The sequence below is a fragment of the Nicrophorus vespilloides genome, unplaced genomic scaffold, assembly GCF_001412225.1.
Source record: "Nicrophorus vespilloides isolate i.1.1-1 unplaced genomic scaffold, Nicve_v1.0, whole genome shotgun sequence".
Taxonomy (NCBI): Eukaryota; Metazoa; Arthropoda; class Insecta; order Coleoptera; family Silphidae; genus Nicrophorus; species Nicrophorus vespilloides.
The window spans coordinates 1,405-12,789 of NW_017096913.1; the positions used below are offsets into that span (position 1 = coordinate 1,405).

Genomic DNA, 11,385 nt, shown 5'->3' on the forward strand with positions numbered 1-11,385 from the left:
ATAAGTGTTCTCCAAACGTCCAGCCGCAACAGCAGCGAACAAGCAGGAAGCAATGAACTAAACAAAATTTAATTAATTAATTAACAAATTACTTATAATTGCATTGAACTCACCAATTTCATTTTTTTTTTTGAGATGTTTGTATTGGAAGAGATCACAATTGACTGATGATCCTGTCTTCATCCTCAGCATCTTTTATACGTGCAGAAATGAGGTCGAGAGATGATACACTTGCACTGGATTTTCGGTAACGAGGATTCCAAGGACGCCCGAGTAAAAGTGAGAACGTATTCTTCTGGTTATAGATTCTTTTGACATTCTCGATGTGTGCTGTACCGCATCTGATGATCTCGTTTCGTGGTCAATTACGAGTGGCGCCAACACATTTATTATAAATTACGAACGGATTCCTGTTCTATCAAGGATAAATTACAATGCACAACAGAAACGGTTGCAACTCAATAATTAATTAAGTATAAATTTACATATTTTAGTGTTCCTATTACAAGCAAATAGTAACGGATACAAAATCGAAAGAATATTGAAATTAAAGCTACTAAATCTTATTTTGTCAGACAAAACGTGAAAATACTACATTTTTTAGAGCAACGATGTTTTTATAATTTGATTACCCAAACAATAATAACTACAAATCTCGAAGTATACTCAAATTAAAACTCAAAAAAAATACTTTAATCAGATAATACATAATTATAATTAAAATAAGCGATTGTCAAGAAATTATAAAAATGTGAAGATATGAAAAAAAAAACGCAAAATTGTTATAATTTATTTATTAATTATATTAAATTACAATTTTCATAAATGGAAATGCCATAGTTTTGTCTTTAAATTACATTTTCAATCATGAAATTAGCATGCGTGGTTGTCGAGTAATGAAATAAAAGGTGAAGACACTTATTTTTAAACTCGAATTTTATTGCTCAAGTTTAACAGCTTTTAATAAATGAAATACTCAAACTATAAATCTGCTAGTAGATTCATTGGAAAGGTCATAAATGTACCATTTATTTCGTGGTCGATGATGTAATTATCTTAAGGGGTTGTTGAGAAATTTAGGAAAGACTGAAAAAAAATTGGAGAAAACGTCGTTTCGCTGTTACGTAACGAACATAACGTACCTTTTGTTATGCAAAAAGTTAAGTAAGGGTGGCGCCTATCTTACGGAATCATGAAATGCAATAAAAGTTTTGTAATTTTAGAGTAATATTGAACAAAAAAGGAAAAAATGAAAAGTTCACTTTTCCAATTCACTTTTTTTTCCAACTTCTTCAGCTCGTAGCAGGCGACTCGGGGACAGCACGAAGATGACAGTTGGCTCATTGGAAAGGTGAGACATTCAGTTTTCATACGAGTGATGTAATTATCTTAATGTAATGTACAATATTTCTAAGATTAGTATTGATATACGAATTGCTTAGTTTGGCTTGGAACTGGTAAGTTTAACAGCTTATAACAAACGAAACTATAAATCTGCCTGTAGATTTATTTGAAAATGTCATAAATTTACCTTTAATTTGTTTGTATTATTATATAAGTGAAATAAGTGGTTTTATAGTAAAAGAAGTAATTATTTATATAAAAAATCTATTTATTTGCCTTAATTATATAATGTACATAAATATTTCTCATTATAAAAAGAGTTAGTATTGATATCCGGATTGTTGGTTGAAGCTCGGTTTGGCTTGCAACTGGTTTCCTTGATGCGAAGAGAATCCTTGAGATTGTCCGTTGAACGATTGAGAGTTTCCATTGTAGGCCTGAGCGTTTCCGTCGTATCCTTGAGCGGCGTTCTGAGCCAAAGACTTGAGGATGGCTTCCGGGATCGGTGGAGGAGTTGGAAGATGATCACCGGTTGGACGGAAACCGTTCTCATCGGCAACATAAGTTACGGTGTAAGTTTTACCGTCGTCTCCTTGATACGAGTAAGATCCGTGCACGGATTGGGATCCATCCTGCTTCAATTCACCGGTTTCTTGTTGAGAGATTTTGTTCTCGGTTTCGAATCTGCATCAAAGAGATATGAATAAAAAAAAAATGCAAATTGTTAATTTCGTAAAGAAACTCACTCGAATCCGTATGATCCATCTCCTTGGTTTTCGTTGTTGAAACGAAGGATGGAAGCACCGGCTTCAGCGGATTGGTGCTTCGTTGGAGCTCCGTATTGACCAGAAGGAATGTTGGATGATGATTTGTGGAAGGAATTTGATGGAGCGCTCAAGAAGTTACCGTTTCCTCCGGCAGTTTGGGCACTGCTTGGAGGAAGGTAAGTGTTCTCCAAACGATCGGCCGCTACGGCCACGAATAAAACGGAAGCTAAGAACTAAAAGAAAATAATAAGCTATCGATGAAGATGAACGAAATTTATCAAAAACTCACCAATTTCATCTTTGAGATATGTTTGCACCAGAACGAATCACAATTGAATGATGCTGCATGGACCATCCTCCGCATCTTTTATACGCGGGCCATCCCGAAGATGATACACTTGTTTCGGAGGTAACCAAGGTTACTCGAGTAAAAGTAAATACGAATATATCAACAACATCAACAACAAAATCGATTTCATTCTACATGGATTATTGTAATAATTTAACAAAAATATTATTATAATGACGATGATGATGATGCATAGTTTATTGCCGGATTTGTAACGTGACACGTCCCATAATGCGTGTCGCAATTAAACGGATTTCGCGATTTCATTAATTTAAATTAAACGTCGCCAAAACGCCGAACGCAATTCATTATTACGCGTTTATTATTATTTTGTCAATCATCGAAATACGTAATAATACACTGGCAAATTGCAGTGTAACAATGCGTAACATTTACAACAATCGAAATCAGTGCAATTTTGTACAGATTCAATTGTAACAAATTTTATTGTTTTCACTGCTTTCTAAACTCACATAATTATAGTTTTTTTTAGTTAGAAAATCATCATTTACAAGTTTTGTCTTAATTTGTTAATTAATCAGTTAATAAACAAAATAATGCAAATTTACATTGATTAATGTTTGTTACAATTTAATTTAAAATGATTATAAGATATTAAATAATCATTTTAAATAAAAAGTAACTTTTGTACGTATTTTCATTTATTATTCACGTATTAAATACTTAAATTTAAAACATAAAACGACGGCGAAAGTTCATATGAAAAATGAACGAAATAATTCAAATTTACATTCAAAGTTTGTTTTTTTGCAGTATTTCATTTTTATCAAATTCTGATTTTTGAAATATTTTGTAATAATATTAATTATTAAGTAACATTTTTACGTGCATTTACTTAATGTTTGTATTAAATTTGTAAATTATTAATTATGAAACGACGGTGAAAATGTTCAATGCAAAATACGGATTACGTTTTCATGAATTTTGCATAACAATAACGAACGACGTGCGGACAGAGATGAGGACCGAAAAGCGAAAATTACAATTTGCATAATAAATACGTTATCTGTGCATTCGAGATGCGATGATGCATCTCTTCCACACACAGACACACAGACACAAAATACAACAACAAAAAAAGAACAAGTCTCATTGTCGGCTGTTGCGAAAGTCAACCTATGATACTTTTCAAATCGTGATCTGCATTCTTGTTGCGTAAAGAATAAGAAAAAAAGCAAAAGAATGAGAGATGAATTGGAATTACAAGCTGAATAAGTGATGAACGCATCATTGAAAGAAGTATATATTTGGTGATCCTGTGAATTGCTGCAAATATCAATGTTATATAATACATTTTAGTGATTTGTAATTTCATTTTGAAAAAAATTGGATTATGATTATTGCAATTCAATTTTTGAGAAATATTGTGAAAAAAATAAATTTGGAAACGTTCTTAAAGATTTTGGTGAATATCTTGATCAATAATCATGACTTATATAAAGTATTATATTCAAATTAAAGATAAAACTTTAGCAATTCATATCGTTGTATTTAGTATAATATAATTTTAGTAATTTCCAAGAAAAAGTGAAGATTATAGTAAGTAAATATTGAAAAAAATCGATGGAACAAGAATTATTTAATAAAAATTAAAAGAACTAAATTTCGATTAATATTAAGAATTGACTAACATTTTTATAAAATTAAATTTGATGAACTAATTCTATTAGTTTTAATAACTTTAAATACAAAATATTAAAGCTAATAAATCTGGAAATATAAATAATGAACTTGTAATTAAATTTGAATTTGTGATTAATTTTAATTAAAATGTAATAAGTTTTTTCAAATATTCTTTATTTATTTTTCATTCTTTTCGTTTTATACAAAAAATATTATCAAATTTCATCTTAATATTGGTATCCAGTCTTCTGGTTGAAGCTCGGTTTGTTCGATGCGAAACGCTGGCTGCTGCCGAATCCTTGCGATTGTCCTCTATTGAAAGCGTTTCCATGGAATCCTTGTGTGTTTCCTTGGAAACCACCATTGTAAGCTTGAGCGTTTGCGTTGTATCCTTGAGAAGCTTGAGCGGCCAAAGACTTCTGGATGGCTTCTGGGACGGGTGGTGGAGTTGGAAGATGTTCACCGGTCGGTTGGAATCCGTTCTCGTCGGCTACGTAGTTTACGGTGTAAGTTTTGCCATCGTCTCCTTGGTACGAGTAAGATCCGTGAACGGATTGGGTTCCTTCTTGAGATCCAGACTGCTTCAATTCACCAGCTTCTTGTTGCGAGATCTTGTTCTCAGTTTCGTAGCTTGAAAGAAGAAAATTAGTTTTCTGTATTTATGTTGAGGGATAAGTAATAAGTACTCGAATCTGTATGAGCCGTCCCCTTGGTTCTGGTTGTTGAAGCGAAGGATGGAAGCTCCGGCTTCGGCGGATTTGGCTTTGTATTGGGTGGAAGGAGCGCCGTATTGTCCGGACGGGATGTTGGAGTGACCACCGAAAGATGGAGTTCCGTATTGGGTAGATGGAGTCCTGGAGGATTGAGATCCGAAACTGGAAAATCTCGATGGAGCAGCGAATTTAGCGCTCGTCACTTGACCTGGAGGAAGGTATTTGCTGCTGGTTGCACCTCGACCGAAAGGAGCGTTCAGGAAGTTACCATTACCACCAGCAGTTGGAGCGTTCCTCGGTGGTAAGTAGGTGTTATCCAGGCGATCGGCGGCGGCGACGGCCAGAAGAAAGGAGGCGATTATCTGCAAGAACAATGCGAGTTAATTAAACACTTGATCGTTGCTTTTGCAATCGAATTCAAACCAATTTCATTGCGGATCGACGAGTGAGCGAATGATGCCGAAAACGATGCTCGATCCATCTTTTATACTACTACTGCTCACCTGAAGAAGATCCGAAATTACCTCAGAGATGTCTCAAGGTGAGCAGGGTAAAAGCCTGCAAAACACCAAGCCCAGGTCCAATTACATTTTTTTCCAGAATTAGTGCACACAATACTTTAAAACAGATATAGAGGAGAGAAAAATATGAATAATACGAGTGAAAACGAATATATATGCAAATCAAAACTATTTCGTATATAGAAATGCATATTTCGGAAAAAAAATAGACATAAATAAATGTATAACATCAATTTAAATAAATTTAAATGCAAAATTTATTGTTGTTTCTGCACTAATCCAATTTAAAATTTTGATTTGTTTACTATGAAATATCGTTTCTCTCTACACAATAAATCTATACGAAATCACGAAAACATGTTTGTACTAAAGTAATATTGTTATAATTATATATGCAGATAGAAAAGACTAAAAAAAAAATGATAATATTTCAAATATTAGAAACAAAATGAAAATAATAGAAATAAAATTACTGCAATTAAATTGTTTATTTAATTATTATAAATATTGAATTATTTTACTAATTCAATTAGTTTTTATTACATAATATAATAATTAGAATTTCAAATGTAAATATTTTTCATAATGAATAAATGTAATTATATAAATGAAATTTATTGTTTCAGATTTTTAATTTTTGCAATCGAAAGCAACAAACAAAAAGAATAATTTATGAATTTGAAGATAAAATGTAAAACAAAGCAAATATTTAAAAAAAAGACACACACGAACACAAAAATGCGGACAGTATAAAAATAAATGTATGGGAATAACGAGGATCAGATAAATTCGGTCTATATTTTAACGTTCTGAATTTGATAAATGATTGTGTAAAAATAAAATTTCCCGTATGAATATTAGAAAATGTGTGCGTTGAGTTTTTTTTTTTGTTTTTACAGTATTTTATTTGTTTTAGTCATATTTATTACCCTAGTTTTTAAACAATGGGGAAAAACAACATGTTTGTTGGTTTATTTGAGTGAGTTGAAGTTTTTTTTTTGAACTTTATGTGCATCACGAAATATGCTGTGATGATTTAATTTATAAACTGTAGAATTTTACATAAAAATGTAAGTATGAAGACTACTCTATACACATATAATTTCATATTAGATTTGTTGTGTAAAATAAACTTTGTTGGTATTTAAGATATTTAATAAAATGTGTGTCAAAACTTTGTTGTTTTTTTTTTGCTTTCTATACACGTTAAATAGCTTCAAGCAAATTCTTATGCAATGGAAATAAACGAGATATACTTATTTTATTTACTACAATTTTGTGCTTCATTATACTAACATAAATTCTTTATGATTTCAAAGCAAGATATTCCATTTATTTGCATTTTTATATGAGAATGAAACGAGTTTTTAAATCTATATATTAATAATTTATTTTTAAGTGAAAGTAAACGTTTCAATATAGTTTTGTAGAAAACAAAAATTTGTTACAAATTAAATAATTATAGAAGAACAATATTTATTGCAGCAATTACGTAAATAATTACAGAGAATTAAGTGTGAAATAAAAAGAAAATGAAAACTTGCAATTATTGTATATATTTTTATTAAGAAATAAAGTAAAATTGTTTTCAATACAATTCTAGCAATTTGTAAATCTTGTTGTTATTTAAGATTTTGTTTTTAAATGATCACTTGATCGTTTTTAATGTTCCTTTTCCTATGAGAATTGAATTCGGATTGGAATTGCGCAACGGCTCATCAATCACACACACTTCGTCCGTCCGGCATTCTTCTGCCTCCTCCGGGCCTCTTGATTGAAACATAAAAGAGTGGATTCTCATTCAGGAACCTCAACAACAACAAAAAAAAAATGAATCATGAGCATCAGCACAATCACAATCGTCGAATTACGCAACCGTCATTTGTTTATTTAATTAGACCGACTCGCTGTTGCGCAATGGTGGTTCAAGTGAACGAGGTCGAGGGATTTCGTTGGAATCCTGCAAATTTAACGTTTAGATTTCGTTGACCGTTCGATGCTATGGAAACCGCACAACTATACAGACGGTTACTAACAACAACAACAACAACAACAAGAACAACAACAACGAACGAGCGAAACTTGTTTGAGGTTGCTAATGCAAGCAAACGTTCGTTCCAGGTAACCACGGAAACTCGTTAGAAATTGATTTGATCTTCTATTTTCCGCTGAAAACGATTCCCGACACCTCCACCAATTTTCGCAAGAAAATTATGTTTGTATTTATCCAAACTTTATGAAAACTCACATGAAATCTAATTAAAACTAAGATTGATTTATAAATTAACTAACTAAACAAGTGCAAAAAAATTCATCAGAAATAAAAAAAACCAATCAATTTAAAATTTCGATAAAAAAAATAGTGAAATAATAAAGTAAACTCAATCAAAAATATTGGATCGAGTTGGCACAGTTAATTGAAAAATCAGTTGTTTTGTTATTAAAATTTGCGGAATGGGAATATAATATAAATCGATTTTCGTCGGAAAAGCGGGAAATATAAAATTTTAATTGAACTATTCGTAATTCGTTAATTAGTGAGGAAACGTTATTGTATATAAATATACGCGTATTCCGCGTTGATTCAACACAAAATACGCCGGATAAAGTTACAATACGATTCATTAAAACAACACAACGAGTTTATTTATTTATTGATTGATTTCATTATATTATCCATTGTTATTTTGTAAATTGAGGAAATGATAACAATGTTTTATGAAATTAATAGCAATTTGCATGTATTTTCATTAATTTTCATGTAAAAAGTTATAAAACTAACTAACACAATAAAATGAGTTTATTTATTGATTACAGTTCTCGTTGTTATTTTATAAATTGTGAATTGAAAATGATTTCTTTCCTAATATAAAAACTAATGTTATTAATTCATTGATTGGTGGTAAATTGAAAGAGATGGAGGTTGCCTTTTGTGCGAAGTTTAAACAACTATTATATAATAGAGATGTTTTGTGGAATGCGTTGGAATTGGCTGAATTACGGAGCTCAGACATGAAAGCCCGAAGGCTCAACTAACCCAATTCTAATCTCGTGGATCCACGAAATCTCCATCGTTATTATTATTATCAACATCATTGCGAGAATACGGCCGTAAAATAGATTAATTTTGTTAATTATAAAACTTTTCGTTGCTGTAATTAATTACTGTTAAAACAATTAAACTAAGCTTGATTATTTTGGATTTTTTTTTTTTGTAAACAATATTTATTTATAGTTGTACCATGTGCAAATACAGGTAAATTAATTTGTATTTACAAAGTTTTTTTTTTAATCGAAATTTAAGTAGTTAATTGTAAAAATTGATTTTTTTTTGTTTAATTAGTACATTTGCAAATTTTAAGTATTTCACGAAAACTACTCAATTAATATTATATATTTAATACGTATTTTAAATATAATATTACAAAGTTCCATTTAAGCAAAATTATTTAATTGTGACTATTACTAATTTTGAGTAATTAATTGTAAAACATGAATCATTTTTTCTTGAATTAGTACCTTTACTATTTTACGTATTTCTCGAAAACTACCCAATTTATATTATATATTGAATACGTATTTTAAATCTAACATTACAGAGTTTCATTTGAGCAAAATGATTTAATTGTGACTATTACTAATTTTGAGTAATTAATTGTAAAACTTGGATCATTTTTTGTTCAATTAGTACCTTTACAATTTTACGTATTTCTTGAAAACTACCCAATTTATATTATATATTAAATACGTATTTTAAATTAAACATTATAGAGTTTCATTTGAGCAAAATGATTTAATTGTGACTATTACTAATTTTGAGTAATTAGTTTTAAAACTTGAATCATTTTTTACTCAATTCGTACCTTTACTATTTTACGTATTTCTTGAAAACTACCCAATTTATATTATATATTGAATACGTATTTTAAATCTAACATTATAGAGTTTCATTTGAGCAAAATGATTTAATTAATTTTCAGTAATTAGTTCTAAAATTTGGACGTTTGGAATAATTTCGTTAATTATAAAACTTTTAATTACTTTTTTTTAATTTATAGTTTTACCATGTGAAAATTTCAAATAAATTAATTTGTATTTACACAACTTAATTACTAATTAATTTGTATAAATTGGGAGAAAATTAAATTATAGTTTTGGATGTTATGTGTATAAATAGAATGTTTATTTCGATTCGTGTTTACGTAATAATTACAGATTTGTACATGTTTGCGTTGTTATTATTAGTTTTTTCTTCAACTATTCAATTAAATTAATTAATAAGGGTAATCGGAATTATCGTTGTTGGGGGGCAGATATTTCCTGCTTTCGCTTCCGCCACCAGATGTCATCCTGTCGAGAGCCTTCTGGATTTCGACTGGGATTGGTGGAGGTGTCGGAAGATGATCACCGGTGGCTCTGAAACCTTGATCGTCGGCGATGTAGTGGACGGTGTAGGTGCGACCGTCTGGGCCTTCGTAGGAGTAAGTTCCTTCGACGACGGAGGATTCCTTTTCGCCGCCGACGCTCCTCATAGAACCTTGCTCTTGCTGCGAGATCTTGTTCGATGTTTCGAAGCTGCAACAGTACGTTTATGATGCTAAAGTTGTATTTATTTTTTGTAGTTTGCACTCACTCGAATTTGTAGTTTCCGTCGCCGCTGTTTTCGTTGTTGAATCTGAGGGTGGTGGCACTAGCATCTTTGGATGGACGTCCAGAAGGAACTCCGTACTTGGTCGAAGGAGGTCCGTATTTGCTTGAAGGAGGTCCGTATTTGTTTGAAGGAGGTCCGTACTGGGTTGTAGGAGTTCCATAAGAAGTCGAAGGAATTTGTGGAGATGCACCGCCGTCAACAGGTGGCGTCAAAGAGCCATCGCTTCCTCCAGCACTTGGAGCACTGTTCGGTGGTAAATACGTGTTCTCAAGACGATCGGCGACGGCGGCTGCCACCAGCAGAGTGACCAAAAACTAAGGGAATTAAGATTAATTGAAACCTCACTCAAAAATCGCTTCTACTGTTACACTCACGAATCTCATGGTTGTTTGTTGTTGATGTGATGTGATTAGAAGATGTACCACGATTGAATGACGCTTTTGGCATAAACTGCCGTCGCTTTTATACAAGATGATGAACAGTAGCGGAGATGCTGCTACACTTTTCTCGTCCGTCAAAACGCACTTCAATTGGTGTGACGACGTCTCAAGGAGAACCAGGTAAAAATTTCAGGCGACCGATAGAAAGAAAGGAAGAAATGTTGCTTTTTTTTATTTGCGTAACGCGCGCGAATTGCGGAGACGAGCGTTTCGCGAAGAGAGATTAATTAACGAGTGCGTCAATCGCATTCTCGAGGCAGTCGTAAAAATATTCCACTTTGCAGATTTCAATCACTTCTGCAGAAAAAATCAGTTCTATTGAAATACATGAGAACAATGAATTAAAATTCTTCACTTTTTATATTTTTAATTAATTATAAGGAAAAAAACTATCAAGAAAATACTCAATAGTGAAGTTGATTTATTAAAGTAAATTAAGTAAAAATGAATCGTTGTAAGCTATTTTTCATTTTGAATATTTATAGAAAACTATGAATGAAAAAGTAAATATTAGATATGTATATTAAAGCTAATACTATAAGAATTATTTAGAGTGAAAGTATATGATTATATCTATTTCCAATTTTGCGTAAAACACTTCTAAATTTGACTTAATGAAGTCATTTTTTTAAGAACAGTGATTTCTATTTTTACATATTTCTGAAGAAACTACGAATATACTATAAATATTAATTATATATACGAATTTGAATTATTTTAGTGTTTATTGTTACTTCATTTATAGATTTATTGTGGATAATTGTGAAAAATTGTATTATTGTTTTAAATTTAGTACTTTTATAATTTTACGTATTTTTCGAAAACTACCCATTTAATATTATATATTAAACATATATTTTAAATACAATTTCGTAGACTTTAATTTGAGTGAAATAATATAATTGTGACTATTACTAAGTTTGAGAAATTAGTTCTAAAATTGAATCATTTTTTTG

At 31.0% G+C, this 11,385-nt stretch overlaps 2 protein-coding genes across 2 annotated transcripts in view; both read right to left on the minus strand.

Annotated features, from left to right (window-relative positions):
• Nucleotides 1-10,473, minus strand: part of LOC108558458 (filaggrin-2-like) — an 11,215-nt gene extending 742 nt beyond the window's left edge. Inside the window, exons 1-7 of the mRNA XM_017915371.1 lie at nucleotides 10,364-10,473; nucleotides 9,972-10,303; nucleotides 9,616-9,913; nucleotides 4,791-5,179; nucleotides 4,385-4,734; nucleotides 2,091-2,337; nucleotides 1,711-2,028 (exon numbers count right to left, since the gene is read on the minus strand). Of these exons, the coding sequence (XP_017770860.1) occupies nucleotides 1,711-2,028; nucleotides 2,091-2,337; nucleotides 4,385-4,734; nucleotides 4,791-5,179; nucleotides 9,616-9,913; nucleotides 9,972-10,303; nucleotides 10,364-10,372 (1,943 nt within the window). The 5' untranslated portion in view covers nucleotides 10,373-10,473. The remainder of the gene's footprint in view (nucleotides 1-1,710; nucleotides 2,029-2,090; nucleotides 2,338-4,384; nucleotides 4,735-4,790; nucleotides 5,180-9,615; nucleotides 9,914-9,971; nucleotides 10,304-10,363) is intronic.
• Nucleotides 1,627-2,432, minus strand: LOC108558459 (pupal cuticle protein 20-like). The gene is made up of 3 exons (XM_017915372.1): nucleotides 2,401-2,432; nucleotides 2,091-2,344; nucleotides 1,627-2,028 (listed from the first exon to the last, which is right to left on the minus strand). The coding sequence occupies exons 1-3, from the start codon at nucleotides 2,407-2,409 to the stop codon at nucleotides 1,665-1,667; spliced, it is 627 nt and encodes a 208-aa protein (XP_017770861.1). The 5' UTR covers nucleotides 2,410-2,432; the 3' UTR covers nucleotides 1,627-1,664.
• Nucleotides 10,474-11,385: the final 912 nt, after the last annotated feature.

What these genes read in the sequence shown, in the direction of transcription:
- LOC108558459 (XM_017915372.1), bottom strand. An exon ending in GATGGATCATACGGATTCGA is followed by an intron (nt 2,029 to 2,090) that starts GTGAGTTTCTTT and finishes TCTTTGATGCAG; the next exon opens with ATTCGAAACCGAGAACAAAA.